At 42.5% G+C, this 19,790-nt stretch overlaps 2 protein-coding genes across 8 annotated transcripts; one reads left to right on the top strand and one right to left on the bottom strand.

Annotated features, from left to right (window-relative positions):
- Positions 1–278: 278 nt before the first annotated feature.
- rx2 (retinal homeobox gene 2) lies at positions 279–2,509 on the bottom strand. Its single transcript, XM_076147812.1, has 3 exons — positions 2,227–2,509; positions 903–1,153; positions 279–716 (listed from the first exon to the last, which is right to left on the bottom strand). The coding sequence occupies exons 1-3, from the start codon at positions 2,507–2,509 to the stop codon at positions 279–281; spliced, it is 972 nt and encodes a 323-aa protein (XP_076003927.1).
- Positions 2,510–9,233: 6,724 nt separating this feature from the next.
- LOC142999792 (caytaxin-like) lies at positions 9,234–19,566 on the top strand. Of its 7 annotated transcripts, XM_076149297.1 has the most exons (16): positions 9,234–9,760; positions 9,913–10,090; positions 10,469–10,577; positions 10,756–12,454; positions 13,907–14,013; positions 15,205–15,257; positions 15,350–15,577; positions 15,673–15,831; positions 16,009–16,111; positions 16,282–16,413; positions 16,503–16,589; positions 16,743–16,841; positions 17,072–17,107; positions 17,216–17,263; positions 17,519–17,562; positions 18,858–19,566. In XM_076149297.1, exons 5-15 carry the CDS (start codon positions 13,937–13,939, stop codon positions 17,553–17,555), a joined length of 1,059 nt encoding a protein of 352 aa, XP_076005412.1. In that variant the 5' UTR covers positions 9,234–9,760; positions 9,913–10,090; positions 10,469–10,577; positions 10,756–12,454; positions 13,907–13,936; the 3' UTR covers positions 17,556–17,562; positions 18,858–19,566. The 7 variants fall into 7 exon arrangements, with proteins under 7 accessions (XP_076005412.1, XP_076005409.1, XP_076005405.1 ...); XM_076149294.1 differs by lacking the exon at positions 17,519–17,562 and having other exon boundaries at positions 10,761–12,454; XM_076149290.1 differs by lacking the exon at positions 17,519–17,562.
- Positions 19,567–19,790: the final 224 nt, after the last annotated feature.

Raw genomic sequence — 19,790 nt, 5'->3', positions numbered from 1 at the left:
CGTCGGTGTGTGTCGAGGAAGACGCTCGTAAAATCACAACTTTCTCAAAGTTAAATTCAAAGACATGTCCTCTTAACGTTTATAATATTTTTCAAATCTAATTACATTTTACAAGTGGTATAAAAAAAAATCACACACGTTTCATTCAGAGTTGCTTAAAACAATCTGACATTCTTACTCCTTTGGTGCTGTGTGACCTTTCCACTGAAACAATGGAAAGTCAGTTTGTAAACATTCAAGGGATCATCTTCAAAATGAGTCCCAAGAGTCTCCTCAGATCACATGTGTTGCCATGTTTTATCCATCGATTGAATGTGCTCTTTGGCTTTCATCCTGAGTGACGCGATGCTGGAACTCCTCTCATCCTCCATCGGGTACTTGTCATTGAAGCTGGGTGCGCACTGGTAGGAAGGTGGGGCCATGGCCTGCATACCTTGGACCATTCCAGGTGGAGTATTGAGGAAGCCGTGGCTCGGGTAGGCCGGCTGCAGGCCCTGTGGCGAGCCCATGAACCCTGGAATGGTATGCATGGGTGTGGCACTAGAGATGGGAGAGGTGAGCCAGGGATCCAGGGGCATCGGGTTGCCCACTGGCCCCATGCCGGAGGACATTGGGGGCCGATTGAAGGACAGCATCGGGGAATCATGGAGCTTCATGGTGCCGGTGTCCATCTTCTCTTGACGCCTCCACTTGGCCCTGCGATTCTGGAACCAGACCTGAACAGCAACGCGAAGAACAATGTATTGAGATATGTGAGACATATACAGAGACACATTCGCAATATGTACTAATACAGGCACAATGTGAGCCATCCTGAAACCTGATGTTTACCTTTTGATACTTAACTTTGCTTCAAACACTAAAATGTACGCAAACTGTTTAGGAAATGACACAATCCATACCTGAACTCGAACCTCAGGCAAGTTGACCTTCATCGCCAACTCCTCGCGGCTGTAAACGTCTGGATAGTGGGATTTCTCAAAGGCTCTCTCCAGCTCGTGGAGCTGGTAGGTGGTGAAGGTGGTGCGGTTCCTCCTGTGCTTCTTTTTAATGTGCTCTTCATCTTTAAGCGGAGATCCCTCTGCATCATCTAGCTCCTTCTGCAGGTCGCTTATTTCCCCATCACACTTTTCGGTGGAGAAAAGGCCTGATTCTGTAATGATATGGACACAAATGAACATCAGGAAATACATTTTTAGCACCACCAAGATGTGTTACGGCTTTAATGAAATGACCAACATTTCTTATTAGATCCATATTGAAAACATGGTAGCTGCTTGAAACTGCGCAATCCTTGTATCCTTAATCTTTGAGTGGTTCATCAGTGCATTATGGGTAATGACAACATCTAAAACTCTCATAAGATTTTATATTGTGCTGTCTTCATTCATAAATTCTGAAGTTTGACAGCTCCACACCATGTTTCGTGTCAGACAATAAACTTGTACTATATGAGGCCCAATCCTTAAAAGTCAGTCTCTGATTTGTCCCAGGCTGGTTTCACAATTTAACCAAAAAGCAGCTGATTGGCTGATACTCTTTGTACATGCTGCTGCTCAGGTATGACCACCAGGAGCTCGTCCAGTCCACATGTCATCATGTCTTTCACTGAATTCTTCCCTTGCAGTAATCCCATAGGGACAGATGCCTCTTAAACCTGCAAGTCCCTAATCTAACGAGGGATTTTACTGCACAGTCAAGTAAACAGTTAAATCCAGATTGTGTCTAACTAGAAATTGATGGGTGTAGTGCAAATGAGCCTTGTGTGTGGCGGACCAAAGCTTGTTAATTTTATCGAATACTTTTAGACAAGATGGCCAACAAATCATTAACTTCAATTAACACACTTTGGTTGCAAGATGTTTGAACATTTCAGCAGTGATTATTAACCCACAATATCTATTTTAGATATATTGTGCAGCTTGTGGTGAACTGATTGTAACTGATGCAATCACAATAAATAATGATGTGAAATCTATTTTCACAAACTGTCATGAGAATGTCAATTTCAAGAACAGGCCTGAACAGCATATAATAATACTAAAAAGTAATAAGATATAAATTTTGACATATCCTTGTGTTATAGCATGACTTCATATGACCTTTGATCATATTTATCATGAGTATATACTCTTCATACAGTTTCCCCTGTTGCTCTGTTAAAGACATTATTAACATAGTCTGGGAAGTGTGTTGAATAATCTATTCTCTTCTTAAAGGCCTTACCATGGTAGGAAGATGTTTGGGAGCTGTCCCCCAAACCTGTGAGGTGCCCACAGGGGTCTGATGGGACCCGCTTGTCAGGATCATGTTGGTTTTCTCCATTGACCTTTAGGTTTTCATCATCTCCATCCGGATGGAGTAAAGGATCCTGGTCTTTCGTGAATCCAAGTATGACATCGATGCTGTGGACTCTGCCGCCATTGCTGGACCCGGCACCTTTTCCCATGTCATAGTTGTCCAGACAACCATCGTCCACTATTCCCAAGGTATCCATTGACAAATGCATCCGAGCCTTTGAAGACAATTTCTCTCTTCCTCCTCAGAAAAAATGTGTTTCCAAATGGGACAATGCGCAATATCTGTTGAGCAGAGCTGTTGTTCTGGCTCACATGTGAAGATATGTGTTTCCACAAAAGTAGAGACAGAAGAATCAAACTTTTTTTGTCTGTAATAAAAGTGGAAGAACAGGAAAAAGGTGAGAAACATGATCTATTGAGTAAACTTTACATGTAATTCATCATAATCTATCACGTGTTGTTGACTACATGCAGGTCATTATTTTGCAAAATAATAAAGACAAACATCTTAAAATAGTTATTCAGCATTTAAAGGAAAAAACGACTTGGACCACATTGTCCTCACTTACAGCAAAACAAACCCAAAGAACACTATCCGATATAACTGACAGAATAAACAATAAAGCAATCTTACCTTCTGTCAGATTCCTATAAGGAAGGTTAGGCTGAGCACATGTTGTCTCTCCAGTCCATAAGCAGACGAATGCTTACGATATATACAGCACTTGTTACTTGTTACTCCCCGTTAAGTCCCTGAAATCCCCTGCAGACAAGTGAGCAAAGGACCTACCATTGGAGTCCTGTGCAGCCAGCGCATGTAACGTCTTTCTCTCCTGACAAAAAAAAGACAACAACTCCTCAACCACACAGAACGCCAAAGCCTGTGGGGGAATAGTAAAACCAAAGGGTTTAAGAGGTTTATTAATTGGAATCCTTCCCCTTTAAGAATGACTGACAGTTGTTTTCTGGTCAAGTAATTGCACCAAATGTACCCTGCATTCAGACCACAGAGGGAGGCCATTGCTAATGAAGCCTCAACAAAACTTTCTTTCAGAAAAACCATTGTCTGAAAGATAATGGCTTGCACTGAGAGTTTTCACTAATCCCTTCATTATAGACAATGTAAGGAAGAAACGACACAGAAAATGGACATTTAACCTGAATAACTGCACACTGTAAGAACTTTCATTCATAAAATAGTTTTATTCAAATAACTTTAGTGGGACCATTGTTAGCTGCATATTCTTTGATGTTGTTTGCTGTCCAACACCAACTATCTAGGGACTGCAGAGGAAAATGTTATTTGAAATCTGTTCTGTTACATTATATTTATTTCATCACTTTGGAGGGCCAATAAGTAAAAAGTGATATACTGTATGTGGACAAGCTGATTGAAGCCAGTAACATCATGTCCTTGAATGATTATACTGGGCAGTGAAACTTGGTTGGGGTTCACTACAGGCGTTTTTCCCTGCAGGTTTCTCTTCTGCCAGCTGGTACGACCAAAGCTGCAGGTAGGTGTGGCAAAGATCAACCCCATCCTTAATGAGCCTAAAGACTTCACCAGAGATCTCCTCTGATCTCACCCCTTCTTTCTGAAGATATATTTAGTAGTACTTTACATAGTAACCAGAAAATCCAACACTCAAACGCTACAGGCAACAGTTTGTTTAACAAGTCATCTCTGCAAACTCTATGGATATTTATATACAATATGTATATTTCATATGAGAAAGCAATTCAAATGCTAATGGAAAACTATCTTTACTAACTCTTAACTGACCTCTAAAGTATCAGTCAATACAATAAGTCTATAATATATGTTTATGATATTTGTCTAATGTCAAACATTGGCTTATGCATCAGCAGGAAAGGAATTTACTAAATGGTAACTCATTTAAAGTCATCCAGCAACAATTGGATGCATTACTGCTGCTTTCTATGAGCGGCACGGCTATGGGTTAAGTGGGATTGTCTGAACACATTTTCAAGGCTGCCAGAGTTGTTTTCCCCAAAAAGCAGGGACTACAAAACTCATTACATTCCCCTGTGAGCGACGAGCTTTGCTACCTGCAGAATAGTGGAAACACTTCAATGTTGCCCCTGTTTCTGGGATTTGCCATGAAGCATGTTGCTGCCATGTGGTGACTTTAAGTGAAGTCACGCAAGGAGCTCTTACATCATCTTTCACCATTTATCAGCCAAAACACAAAAAAGGAAGGAACAATCTGGTATTTAATAGCAACCACAATATACTGTATATGATGCAATAAGCTCACTTAGCAAGAACTTTATGAACACTGATCGAGATAAGCGAGTATAGAGAATAGATGGATGGAAGTTTACATTACAGGCCAATTGGGTGGCAAGAGCATAAAAACATGTTGTGGCACGTTAAACAGAATTGGACTCACACATTTATGTCATTAGGGCATTATTTCCAGAGCTAACTTCATAAAAAAACAATTCCTTTAAATCATCCTGACTACATTCCTTTGGCAAGATGTTTTCGGAAATACTGTCCCATACAATATCTACTATGTAAATATGTTCAATATGTTTAATTTAGTCACTAATGAGTTTCAAAACTGGCCCAGTATGACCAACGGACCAGATATGGGCAATATGAGTCATAATACCATTAATGGAATGGCTTGACAATGTGGACTAGTGAAATTGATAATCATTTTATCACATTATTATATTAAGGCTGTCCCTCTTTTCTAATTTCTCTCATTATCTTAATTGAGTGCAAATTGGTTAAGAGGGCACAGTGGAGCTATCAAGCTTCTTAGCTTTATCAGATGACAATTTAAAGCTCCAAGATCCTATTAGGAAGAAAGCAGCTAATGTTTAAACGTGCTGTGTCAGCTTTCAGAGGGGAAGGGGGATGGGGAGCAGCAGGCGATGACAGGAGCAATGAAAAACACTCTTTTATGACAACATGAGCGTAAGTTTCATAGAAAAAACAAACATGATTCCACCTCTTGAAGTGCTCCGACCAATTTACAAAGTCTCAAAGAGCTTCGAGAGGGAATTATTCTATCCTACTGATTTGTTTATTAAAAAAAAGAGCAATTCAGTTATATTCTCGGTTGTTTATCATGATAAATCATATATGGAGACTCTTTGTACCGTGATCATGGTTAACTCAGCTCAGTACAAGTCCCTAAGTTTGTCTATTTGTTTAATTCCACGTGTTTGACCTCATTAGGACACAAAAACAACCTTTGAAGCATTCAGGGACTTGTTTTAATCCATTGGTGTGTCAGAAGAGTCGAAAGAGTTAACGCTTCCCTCCACTCATCCCAGATTAGGACCTTCCTTAGCAGGACCAGCACTGAGCTGACCCAGGGTTCATGCTTCCTTCTCTTCCTCTAATTATCCTCTACAGCCCATAGAGCTCGTATCAATGAACTCCTAAGCCTTTGTCTTTTAAACAGAGCTGTGAGCAAACACTCCAAATGGTTATTTAAGTGCTTAATTCATGTTTTGCAGATATAACAAGTGAATTCCATTCTCCCTGAGCTTCAGTATGCAGTGCATCCACATCCAATCCCTCCCTCAAGTTCCCTCAGTTAAATTTGTTTATTCATCTTCATAGCCATTTTACAGTATAATTGTACTGAGTGGCACCCGGAGCATTTGCCCTTTTGTATTTACTTCATCTGTTCGGGCCTGTAAGCCGAAAGAACGGCAGCCCCACAGAAGGAGGACGCATTAAAAGGTCAAAGGTTAGACAAGCAAGCAGGCGGTTTTGACTGTGGCTGAAGCAGTCAGTGTCTCATCATCAGCCTCATTACCACATTACAGTAATGTTGTTAGTGAGTGAAAACACGTACCTACAGGACAACCTGATCTGAGTCAGTGAGATAATGTAAACATTATCTTATTAAGTTTCACTGGACTGTCTAAATTGGACAGGTCGCCGTGTGTGTGTGTGTGTGTGTGTGTGTGTGTGTGTGTGTGTGTGTGTGTGTGTGTGTGTGTGTGTGTGTGTGTGTGTATGTGTGTGTTTTAAACAATCGCAGCATTATTGTGATATAGTTTCCATTATACTTATTCTTATTTATTGATTTTAAAACTTGAGAGGATGTCACATTGTCACTCTTTTTGTGCCTAAAGCTTGTTACATATGTGTGCAATCTAAGGCCTCAGTCAGGTCCTCATTTCACTGTGTTTAAACAGTTAAAACCTACCAATCAATAACTGTCTGGCTGTAAATTGAATCAGGCACTTGAACAGACTCTCACACACACTAAAGTGAAAGTACTAACGTGAAAATCCACTCATCTACAGTACCCAGACTTGTACCGTAAGACATCCTTGATCCAGATTGACCCGCCTGACCTGGTAATTCAAAGTCCACAACTGTAACTGGACCTGCAGCGAACTCAGTACTATTGGCACAGGGTTTGACCCACGTCTATTTAAGGGTGGTCTGCGCCGCCCTGACCCTCCTTTAATGAGATTAGCCGCACCAAGTGTCCCAGTTACTCGATGTCTTTGCCAGTGCTGAACTCCTTCAACTTATTCCGTCCTACTGACAGGTGAGTATTTTAGTAAAGCCAAGACATTATCAGCCTTTACTGCGCTTCAGTAGATTGAGTACTTCTGTGCCAGCACGACACAACCACAACAACATGCTACAACGCAATGCCACATCGTGTTGTCAAAAGCATGCACCAGTGTAGATTCAGTGTAGATTCCACCGGAAGTAAACACTTTAATTAGAGGGAGAGTTTCTGAAATACATCTTACCTTAATAAAATGAATTTGATTTCTTTCTTGATTTTGCAGATTTACTCGACCACAAACAAAATGAATGTTAGTAATAGCTGACTTATCTTTTCCATTAGTTACTGGGAGGTTTTACACACAAATATTTAGACATTTCAAGTCAATGTGGGGATTGACTTGATGTGGGGATTCAGTGGTGGTGCTGTGGTTACAATATTTACATTATGGCCTTTAACTAAGGGTCTTGAGTTTGTGTTGTTTGTGCTCATCCCTGTGCTCCTCCTTTGTGTGTGTCTGTGTGGGTGTGTGGGTGGGATCTTTGTTTTCAGCTTGTACCACGTGTGACTCATCAGCCAATCAGTTCATTACACAACTTATGTGCTCCACACATGTTCCTCATTGCCTCCAATCAGCCCATAATGTACCAGCCAGCTTTCCTTTGTTCCCTGCCACCCTATACCCTGTGTTTAGTGATACTTGGCACATTTTAACAATTCCCAGTGCACTTGTAGTTATTGCACTTGTCACTGATTAACATCTAGACTTACAAACAAGTGTGAAGCCCCCTCATGTCAGCATGGGGCCAGTTGTAAGAGAACAACCTTTCAGGTGAACATAGAAGTCACAGTTAGTCAGACTTAATTAGAGTAATTTTTTGGCTTGCCTTGTTTACATTTAGTCTTTTTTTTAGATACATCATATACACTTGTAAATACAACCTATTTCACACTGAGTGTATACAGAGCTGTGAGCCCCAAATGGTTATTTAAGTGTTTGATCCAGGTTTTTGCAGGTTTAACAGCTGTAAATAAGACCACAAGGGAAGGGGAGTAACACTTTGGTTATCACCCTTTGCTCTAGTTTGAATAGTTTCACTGCTCATTACTGTTTGTGTACTAATTTGTGTGAGGCCCAAGAAGCCAAGCCATGCCACAAGCTTATAGAGCGCATAGGCTGCGTGTCTTCATCCCCGAAACAATCTGATATTCTGGGGGTTCTCAGGAGAAGTTGTTTTGTTCTTCTCACCTTGGCTGCTGTTGCAATGGGCAAGTCCTCTGCAGGCCAAACTCTTTTTTTTTTTTCATCTTGCCTCTGAACTGGAATTTATGTGCATCAGTATTTCAATTTGGTATTTACACTGGATTAACTGGCCATCTGACAGGCACATGCTGATATGTTTACATTTTGCCATGTAGGCATCAGCCTGGGTTTTGCCCTGAGACTCACCACGATGACAGCCGGGGATATTAAATACTTCATATTCTGCTGCTGATCAGAATGCTGCAGATGTTAGTGCTGCTTCTCATATTTTCCAGTGTCATTTCAGTTAGACAGTGAACACTTTTTTATACAGTGGCAGTGGCTCAGTGGGTAGAGCTTCCGCTTGGGAACCGGAGGGTCGCCGGTTCGAGCCCCTGCCGAGGTGCCCCTGAGCAAGGCACCGAACCCTCAATTGCTCCCCCCTCTGCGAAGGGTGGTACTGGAATGTAATGTAAGTCGCTTTGGATAAAAGCGTCTGCCAAATGATCGTAATGTAATGTAATGTATACACTCAGTGAACAAATCTCCAACTAACTAACTCCAAGTTGAACCATTGTGTCATCAGTGGACAGGAAGGCTTCAGGGAAAATCGGGCTTCGGGTTTTCTGCTATTTCGTCGTCACCACTGTTATCGCTGTACTTACTGGCATCATCCTGGTGGTTCTCATCCAGCCAGGCCACAGTTCCAGGAATACCTCAGTGACCCCTGGTGGTCACGTGGAGGTTGTGCAGACTGCGCAGACTGTTAATGCCTTTCTGGATCTGATCAGGTGGGTAATGAACAAAAATGCACAAAATCATCTTTGAGTACAACTTACAGTGAGGACATAGTTTTCTCAGTATCTTTTAGGAGGTTACATGGTTTGTTTTGTCTTTGCTGTTTGTAGAAACATGTTTCCCTCTATCTGGTGGAGGCTTGTTTCAGAAAAGTGAGCTGGATACAGTGGCTGCATATCTTTAAACAAGTTGTACATTTCCCAAAATGACAACTATTAAAACATTTTTCCAGTATAAAACCATTTATTCCAGGGGAGATTGAACCCCAAAGCACCTTGCTGTCGTCAATCCATGCCTGCTTCTTCAGTTGTCACAGTGCCGATGCCAGGCACTTCAAATGGAGTCAATATTTTGGGTCTGTTGGTCTTCTCTCTCAGCTTTGGCCTCATCTTGGGCAGTATGGGCGCTCGAGGAAAACCTTTGAGAGATTTCTTTGACTGCCTGAATTACGCCATCATGCGTCTGATCAACATTGTAATCTGGCAAGAAGAGGAACCTAAAGTGAACGTTGCTGGATTGTTGATTGTTGAATCGATTGATTGTTTAAAAGTATGGAGTTAAACCATCTGACCAAAGATTGAACTTAGGTCGAGTGCCTGAGGTTTGTGCTGAGTTAATGATCTACATATTGCATGGTCATGTCCCTCAATCTCCCCTGTAACCTACAGGTACGTGGCAGTGGTAATATTCCTCCTGACAGCAGGACAAATTTTGGAGATGACAGATATATGGTTGATAGATGGCCAGGTTGCCATGTATTTGTTGTGTGTGATCGCTGGCCTGCTGATCCACAACATTTTGGTCCTTCCTTTTGTCTATATTGTTATCACTCGTAAAAACCCCTTCCGGTTTATGGGCGGCCTGCTCCAGCCTCTCACCACTGCATGTGGGACTGCATCCAGGTGAGAGTCCATGCAACATCTGTTTTATTGATGTTACTGTAAGTGCACTGTCATGAATACATCCTTCCCAGTTATCTTCCTGAAAACAGGAGTCAGAAACTTATTGTTTGCTTTCCTTCATATTCTATATGACACTTCTGCAACCCTACCAGTTACCTTCCATTGTCTGGAGAAAAATCACCTCATGGACAAAGGGGTGACAACCTTCATGCTTCCTATAGGAGCTACCATGAACATGGATGGCACAGCCCTCTATGAGGCTGTAGCAGCTTTATTCATTGCCCAAGTTAACAACATGGATTTTGACTTGGGTCAAATCATAGTTCTCAGGTATGATGTAATGGAAAGTTGAGCCATGTGTAAATATTGCAATTTACCATGATTACAGTCCATGTCCCTGATTCGCTGTTTCAGTCTGATTGTCACAGTTGCGAGCATGGGTGCAGCAGGCATACCACAGGCTGGCATGGTAACCATGGTGCTTGTGTTGACATCAGCTGGTTTGCCCTCCAAAGACATCAGAATCAGAATTCCTTTATTTGTTCCACAACGGGGAAATTTACAGTGTTACAGCAGCAAGGGGGATAGTGCAGACAAAGAGAAATAAGTTCAATAAAAAATAAAATAACAATCCAATAAGCGAACACTCAGTTTGAAATGTATAAAGTGCACATGTGCAGTGTTATTGCACAACAATGTTTTTAACAGTCCAGCTGGGAGTGGAGAGGGCTGCCGGTGACTGCGGTGTTGTTGAGCCTGACCGCCGCAGGAAGAAAGGATACCACATACCACTGCTCCTCATGGTTGATTGGATACTGTGAGTCAATCAGTGTGTGTACACATTTGTGCTTGTGTATGTGGTCAGAATTGGGCTGTGACCAACAATAATTTCATTACAATAACAGCCACTATAACATTGATCATACTTGGTAAATAAACCTGTTTGTTTGTGATTTATTAGTTGTAGAATATAACTAAAGGTTCGTTTTTCTTAGACCAGGCTCCCTTCTGCAGGAACTCCACTCTGCAGCTCCGGTCTGGACAGATGCTGCACCACACCCACACCGATGCAGTCGCCCAGCACGTTGGTGGCTGTCCTCAAAAGATGTCCACAAACACACAGGACAGCATGACTTTATAACACAATCACGAACAGAAACAACAATAAATAAAAGTGTGTAATTTCCATAGATATGTTATCCTTAGTAATCCAGTGGTATTTTAACAATAGTCATCAATGAAAATTGACTTTTATTGAAATAAAGTGTATGAATACTTCTGTTACCATACTGATTATTATAACCCTGTTAATGCAGCACATGCTATTTGTGTTGGTAACAAATGTTAATCCAACAGCGTCCTGCTCATTAGTGCTGCAGATTAAAAAGATTTATTTCTTGTGCAGATCTCTGCCACCATCTGTTGGCAGGAAACTCAACATGCAGCATAAACCTGAATGACCCAGTTTTACATTGGCTTTGCATAGAAACAAACTCATCAAACATGTATTTCACACTGTATAGCAGAGAGCACAATAAAAAATGTGTGTTAACGTATTCATCACACATCCTGAAGCAACCAATTGCAATAGGTCTTCAAAATCTACAGAAAAACAAAAGCTTTAACCCACAAGTCTGGACACACAAAGGAAATGTTATTAATAGAGCTCTGTAAACACACGCAGCCGGAGAATAAAGAACCATGTTTGCTCCCCCTGGGCGACATGGTGCACCGCTACTAGATGCAACTCTTGTGTTTACTAACACTGTCCAGAGCTTAGTGCAGCTGGAGAGAGAGAGAGAGAGAGAGAGAGAGAGAGAGAGAGAGAGAGAGAGAGCGAGGGAGAGAGAGAGAGAGAGAGAGAGAGATAGGATGCTCACATGCAAGCGAAAGGAGGACAACTCGTGTGGAGGAGGGGTTTCATCATGGGTGAGAGTGCTTAAAAGAGATGGTGAGAAAAGCCAGTGAGAGAGACCACATGAGTGCAAGGTAGGAGAGAGAGAGAGAGAGGGAGGGATGTTGTTGCCAGGGAACAGTGGTGAAGGAGTCGCCTCCATCTATACCAGCACTGGGGAGACAAAAACATATAAAATGACGGACGCTAAAGTGGATAAAGAAAACAGCTGATCCTAATTCGGGGCATCTGCTTGGTACCGGTAGCCCAGGAGGTCCACAGAGAAGGTAGGCAGGTGTGATTACATAACACTGCCCCCATACAGATGACATCATCACAGCAGGATTAGAGGCTGTGTGGAGGCAAAGGGAGGAGAGCAGAGGGGGATTTCAGTGGAAGTAAATGCGGGAAAAGAGGGTGATTATCATGAGATGAGATAAAAATAAAAAAAGAAACAAGCCACACAAGGATTATCTTTCATCCAAAAAACTGCACGGGGATCTGACTGGCAGAGGGACCTAAAAAACATGAGTACAGGACGGTGTGTGTGAGGTGTGCGTTGTGTAATGATGACCCAGCCTCTCCCAAACACTCTCCTCTCTCCAGGGAGGCCCCGCTTCCCTCGCAACCTCCATTAGCAGCGTCAGCAAAGGACGGGAAGCCCCGAGCACAGGAGCGCGACGCATCAGCCGCCGGTGTCAACATCATGAGCCACATTCTGCCCAGGTGCCTCTGAGCAGGAGAGCAGCATCACGATTCAATACCAAGGCAACCGTTGAAGGAGAAGACTGCCTCTCTATGTGAGTATCCAGATTACTGTTTATTCTAACTGTTCAGGATGTGATGTGATCTTTCTGAGTATGTGTTTTAAATGAATGAGATGTCTGTGTCCATTAGTCAGACCAGGACGGGGTGGATGTCATGATAAGTTGCACTCCTGTATCTTTCCATCTTCTTATTATGACCCTATTAAGTCTTCACTATGGTTCTTCAATTTGCATGTCATGGCAATTGTTTTGCAGAGGATGAAAATAAGAAAAGTCAAAGGAAAATAAGTCTAAATAGTGTCTGCTTTCTGCTTAAAATCATTCAGACTTCAGGTTTGACTTTTCCTAAATGGATTCTTCATATTTTTGTTGAATATTAGGTCAGAATAGCTGTTAATAAGCTAAGTTACATACAACTTCAGTTAATCTTGTCAGGAACTTTCTTCACCTTCCATCGTTAGACAGAATATTAGGTTACATTGGGCAGAATACGGTGACAGTAATAGCATGTGTGATTTAGTGGCTGTGAAATGCGGGCTCCTCCAAATCCAAATCCAAACACGTGCTGCTGCAGCTTTGCTTTGTGTTCACAGTTAGAGACATCTGTCCTCACACACGCTCACACACACACACACACACACACACACACACACACACAAACACACACACACACACTAGCTCATCACATGCTCTTCTCGCCCCACATTCAGCACTGAAAATGAAGAAGCTGTTACAGGACACTTTCACAATATAACTGTGAGAATCGAAAGACACCATTAATTAACATCGACTGAAACAGACTGATCTTTGTATCACTGGTAATTAAAAGATCAGTTCAACACTGCAGCCAGTCTCATAATACAGAATAATACGGTATAATGTAAACAACCTCTGCCCACAGTGAGTTGGTGCAGCACTCCAGCAGCAGCAGCAGCATGCAGCCTGAGGGCCATGGTGTTGTAGTTCACTTCTTCTGTTGTTTTTCCATGTGGCCTCTAATGTGTCCGGCTCCAGCACATCAGTGCCATTCCACTGGACAAATGGCCTTTGGAAATGTCTTCTGCATGAGCAGGATTGGTGACGTTTGGAAGGACTCCGCTCACCCGAGCACGCTTACAACATGAGACTGGCGTATGAGGCTCACATGATGCGTGTGACTGAGCAATGGCAGCGATTGTCCCAACATGGGACGCTCCATATACGATGACTTTTACATGAGCCCAACTCTGCCACATATGTTTAATTTGGTTATGTAACACATTAGCAAAGTTCATGATCATATACTGTATTTGCTGTGGCGTAACATTTGTCTGCATCGTCCCAAGGGGCTAAATGAGCAATGTGGTGTTCTATTTCGGGACAAAGAGATTAGCTTTGTCAAACTCTTTACTCACCCTGACATCACAGCTCCATCTCTGTTCCTTCAGGATATGTCCTGGTGGATCCATGTGATGATGTTCTGTTTATGTGTCTGTGAACCTACAGCGTGCTGAAGTCCGTCCTCCTGGGCCGAGGATGGGGACGGCAGAAGCTACTCTACGCATGGACAGTATGGAGGTGAAGGACGAGTGGCAGGATGAGGATTTCCCCAGGTATCCGCTTGTGTATGTGTGTGTGGGCGTGTTTGTGTGTGTGGGTTGTGTTTGGTGACAGGATGTGCATGTTTGCAATTGAAGGCTTTGTGGATTTTCTCTTTGTGTGTGGTTGATGCTTTCAAATCTACAAAACCATAAACACACATTATGTCACATTCAGCCTCATAGAGAATTGAACACATAGCAACCCCACAGTTTGAGACACAACTTTGATCTGCTATTCAAATCCCCCCCTTCCGGAATTCAGAACTCGTATTCTATGATGAAAAGATGATATAATTTAATAAGAGAAGAGAAGAAGAAGCGACTGCATCTCTCATGGCCTTAGATGAGCGAGGGGGGTTCACATCTGGTGTCTAGCTCTTCATTTGGTTAACAGTGCTTCAAATGAGCCACAAAGTCGTATCAAACGTTGGCTCTGCGTCACTGTGATGTTGCTGCACGTGGGCGTCTTAAGGCTGTCAAGTTGTTATGAACGGTGATGAACGTACAGCTGCGACAGACATTTTAACAAGGAATCGTTTGTGTGTAGAATTATTATTATCTTTGCTTGTTTTCCTCCTTTTGCACCTGTTTCCTCCTCTCTTCTGTATCTGCTCTTCTTTACTCACTGTACAAAGCTACTGACAGCATAATAACAGCAATCGTGCCAAAAAATACTTGGGGTGTTTTCGTGATTGTCATAGAGCTTGCATGCATGTGTTCGTGTGTGTGTGTTAGTTTGTATCCCCTGTATATGTGTGTTCTACTATAATCTAGCCTTCCTCATCCGTGGCACTGAAGGCTCAGCGGCCTCATTAGAACGTCAGGGAGGAGATGGTAATTACTGGTGTTAACTCCTCAAGCGGCATTTTTTTATGTCCAAGGCCAAACTGTAGTTACATCACAATAGAGCAAGACGAGGAGAGAGAGAGAGAGAGAGAGAGAGAGAAGCACCATGCATAGTTTATGTAGACTTCAATAGGCTTTTGAGGATGAAGATTTATAGCTGTCACTTAAACATTAACATTGAATCTGAAGGCTGCATTCCATTAATATTCTGCCTGTACTTTTTCAACTCTTCACTTGAGCTTTAGACAGCTTCTCTGTGTTTGTTATGACTACAGACAGAACTAATCTACAAGCATATTCTGTGGATTTGAACAAAAGCTTCTGTGTTGGTGATTAAAGGTCTTTTTGTTTCTGCAGGCCCCTGCCAGAGGACGGCGATCTGCAGTCTGGCCTCTCTGACAACAGAACCAGTAAGAGGATACAGATTTAGACATTTTTATTACAATAATGAAGCTTTTACATGTCAAGTGTATTCCATCATGACCCTCCCTGCCCGTCTTAGATCCCCCCACCACTCTGAGCCTCAGAGAGTCCTCGGGCCAGAGGAAGCGTCGCACCCTGGTGGTCCCTGACATGAACCTTTCCCTGGAGCAGAGCGAGGGGTCGGTGCTCTCTGACGACTTCCTGGAGACGCCCGACGACCTGGATATCAACGTGGACGACATCGAGACCCCCGACGACACGGACTCACTGGAGTTCATGAACGCCGGCAACGAGCTGGAGTGGGAAGGTCAGTGACACGTTCGAGAGACAAGTCCAAATGTTTACATGTAGACTAAAGAGATGCTTTTTGAAGACTTACCACATTTTTGCCCGTGTTTCCAGATGACACGCCTGTGGCCACTGCAAAGCGTCTTCCTGGTGACAGTGAGGAAGAGAGAGACTCATCTGGTCGTCTATGGAGATCTGTGATCATCGGTGACCAGGAGCAAAGGATCGACATGCAGGTCATCAGACCGTACCTGAGGGTGGTCACACACGGAGGTTAGCGAGGGTCGATAAGGTTATATCAGAATATCAACCTTCTGCTTAAATCTAATGGAATTGTTTTGATAGGAGCACCAGCAGTCCTATCATAAATACACACATGCAGACATTTTAAGTGTGTGTGATTGGCCCTGATCTGCTGAGTGTGTGTGTGTGTGTGTGTCTGTCTCTCAGGTTATTATGGCGAGGGTCTGAACGCCATCATAGTGTTTGCGGCCTCTTACCTCCCTGACAGCAGCTGTGATGACTACACATACATCATGGAGAATCTCTTCCTGTAAGGATCCTCTCTGCTCTTTCACAGGCCTGCTATGCTTGCTCACGCTGCATAATCAATGAGAGGATATGAGCGAAGATGATTAAATTGAAGATGAAATTACAGATGAGGTTAAGTCTTAATCTTATCTGCGATGATGTAGTGAGTGGATCTGTTTGTGGTGCTGGCAGGTACGTTGTGAGCAGCCTGGAGCTGCTGGTGGCAGAAGATTACATGATTGTTTACCTGAATGGGGCAACACCTCGCAGGAAGATGCCTGGGATCAGCTGGCTCAAGAGATGCTACCAGATGATTGAGAGAAGGTGAGAGGGAAAATATCAGCACATTCAGATGAAAGGGAGAATATGGTCAAAGGTGATGTCATGAGGTTTATCACAACTCTTTCCTGCAGACTGAGGAAGAACCTTAAGTGTCTGATCATCGCTCACCCAACGTGGTTCATCCGCACCGTCCTGGCCATCTCAAGACCTTTCATCAGGTGAGGACTGACTGAGGCTCTTCATCTATCAGTCTGCTGATGAGTCTCTGCCCTATGCACATATGAGAAAACAAAGAGGGGATAAATTGATTGCCATTAAGTCTATTATGATTAGATTAATTATGTTTAACAATAATTGCATTCTCTCTGTAGTGTGAAGTTCATGGATAAGATCCGATACGTTCACACTCTGCAGGAGCTCAGTCAGATCATCCCCATGGAGCACGTGCAGATCCCTGAATGCGTCCTGCAGTAAGTACTTTCCGCCGCCAGGGGTCACCATGTCACCACCACGCAGTGTGATTATCTCTATGTTGCTGGTGTCACATTGTAATATACAGACCACACAAACCACAGAAGACATTATAAACTACATAAGGATTTAAATGTGTGAGGTTGAGTGAAATTAAAATTAAAAAGGCAAAAATCAACATAAACATACACGCTGACAAAACTCTTCTGTTTTTTCTCATTTTTCTCAGGTACGATGATGAGAAGACGAGAGCACAGAGGGCAAGGTGAGTCATAGGTTTAACACATTCTTACACAGAAAGTAGAATGAATACGTTTGATTCTCTCTACCATATAGAACTGATACTCTGTGTGTGTGTGTGTGTGTCTGACAGACTCGAACAGGAAGAGCAGCGGACCAACTCGGCCCTGCCTAAAGAAAGGTGACCTCATGTTTCACACAGGACAGCTTGGATAGAGTCTGTAAATCTGTGTAATTCTGCACATGTTCACTTAAAACATATGTATTCTTTTATCTGATCTTAATTAATTTTCCTTAAGCAAAGACATATCTGCATCACCTCACTTTGACCTGTGTGTGTGAGCATGTGGGGGGGAATCTTAGCCTTGTAGGGCCTGCATGAATTAGTACAAAGTTTATATATACTTACAACTGAACTCTAATCTGCCACTTCCAGGCCAAAGTCAGTGATGGAGGTGAGCCGTGACATCTGACATTAAGGTAAAGGATCTCGTTAACATCACTGCCACTCAATCGACTTTCCAGACGGGTTTCTAATGTCAGCCCACTGTAACTAAACTCTACACACTGGGAAATATTCTCTTCTGCACACACTCACACTCTCACACACATGCTTATGTGAGCAAAAGAGTCAGGACACAGTAAATCTGCCAAAAGTTAGACCAGATGCCCAATTTGGGGTTTGGGGTCAAGGCCCAAAGGTCCAGGGGGGTCATCCTTAACTTCAACAAGCCACAAAGTTGTCCATTCACAACAGAAAGAAAATAAAGACTCTAATGTCTAATAAAGTATCTTTCCTGTCACAAATCAAACCAAATGTGAGATTTTTAGGATCCAAGCTCAACTTTCTCACTCTTGTTACATCACGTCTCACTTCTTTATGTTCTGAGAGTCCAGTCCAGGAAATGTGAGCCAACTCCTCAAAAATCATGTTCCCTCCATACATCGTGTTGCATAAGCCACATCTGCTCGCCTCTTTAACTCTCCTCTGCACACAACCAATCAATTCTATTTTGGTTGGCCCGGAACACCGAGCGGCAGTCAACAGAGGTCGGGCAAATTGATCCGACGGTACAAAAATTTAGGGAAATACCCAACCGCAGCAAGTTGCCTGTGTGAGGCGGTGGGGCTATTTAAGAAGCGCTCCTATCAGCCTCCATATATCATGAGAGTCGCACCAGCCAAAGGCCTGGCCGACATCTCAGGAATGGAGTCCTAACTAAACGCCAGGGAAGGAAGCTGGAGTAAAATAAATAGGCAAACCTGATATGTGTCATGTTGGGTTCAGGAACACAGTAGATGTGTACCGACACACTCCCAGAATTCTGGCTATGATACTCCTGCTGACATTAAGGATTACAGCAGGAATGTTAGTTTTCTAGAAGCACTGATGATAATGCTTAGTAATGATGATGATGATGATGAGAACTGCACTCAAGAGCAAGTTTGAGATATTGGTACTTGTCTAGTTTTGTTTTCTTTCTACTTTGATTCTACAGTATAAAAGAGGGAACTACTGACTTTTTGAGTTTCCTTGCATCGGCACATATAATCCAATCACTGTTAAAACTTTGTCATATTATTCCTAAAACTAGAAATGCAGAATTTGTAATGGAGCATTTATTTTCCATTGCGATATCCATTTCTAATACTTCATCCATCACTGAGGACGATGATGCCCAGTATCCGTTTCTGATTGCTCTGATATCCTTTGACTTACGAATAGGAAAATAGGAGAAAGCGAGAGGTTCACACTTTCCCTTTCCACATTACAGAGTCTTAAATAGAGGAGCCTATGGAAAGCATTCATCTATCCATTAGCGAAAAGGGGATGACTGCCAAGACCGTCGTCTAGTCCGGATTATATCTCCAGTGTGGATCCATCGACTGAAAGACAATCTCACACACATTCAAGTTACATTAATTACATGCTTGTATTTGTCAGGTGAAATTCGATCTAGACTGCAGCATACTGGGTCACCGTAAAATCAAACACTATAGTCCTTCCCTGCATGTCAACTTCAGCATGGACCCAGATGAACTCACATGCAGGCTCCATTCTTAAGTGTGGATACCTGCAAGACGTTTCTTTTGAGAAAAGTATTTGTACAGATCTGTGGTTTTGATATGAACAGCATGTATATTGTTTGGTTTCATGGACGTTTACTGAAACATAATGTGCAATGATCTTCTTCTTCTTCTTCTTCTTCTTCTTCTTCTTCTTCTTCTTCTTCTTCTTCTTCTTCTTCTTCTTCCTTTAAGACCCGAGTTAGATGTCACAGATGCAAACTTGTGTTCCATTTAAGTATTCCCCAGAGTTTGATATGCAGTCGGCATGTTTGTTTTTATCCCTTAGTCTCTGCTACACTTGGTTTAGTCGGGTTGGATGTTTTACAGGGTACTTTTACAACATGGAAAGCACACAAATGAAATGAACTATATTTAGAAAGTCTAATGAATTGTTTAAAGTGCTATATTTGAAAATGTGCCATTTACTGTTTGTAAGAAAATTAAACAAGTGAACCAAGAGAAGCTGTTTGTCCCTCGAATCGTTTATTCCCTCAATTCAGCCGGAAAAATTTGATGCACTTTCATCCTTTTAAGGCCTCTGACTGTTTCAGTTTAGCCAACAATGCTTTTGACATCTGCCCATGAGTTATTATGGATCATTACTCTGATTTATGAGCCGGAGCTGCATCACATTCCGC

This window comes from Genypterus blacodes, unplaced genomic scaffold (assembly GCF_046128005.1).
Source record: "Genypterus blacodes isolate CSIRO-AG114 ecotype Tasmania unplaced genomic scaffold, CSIRO-AGI_Gbla_v1 ptg000005l_1, whole genome shotgun sequence".
In the NCBI taxonomy this organism is placed as follows: Eukaryota; Metazoa; Chordata; class Actinopteri; order Ophidiiformes; family Ophidiidae; genus Genypterus; species Genypterus blacodes.
This window is presented reverse-complemented; position numbering and strand designations above follow the sequence as displayed.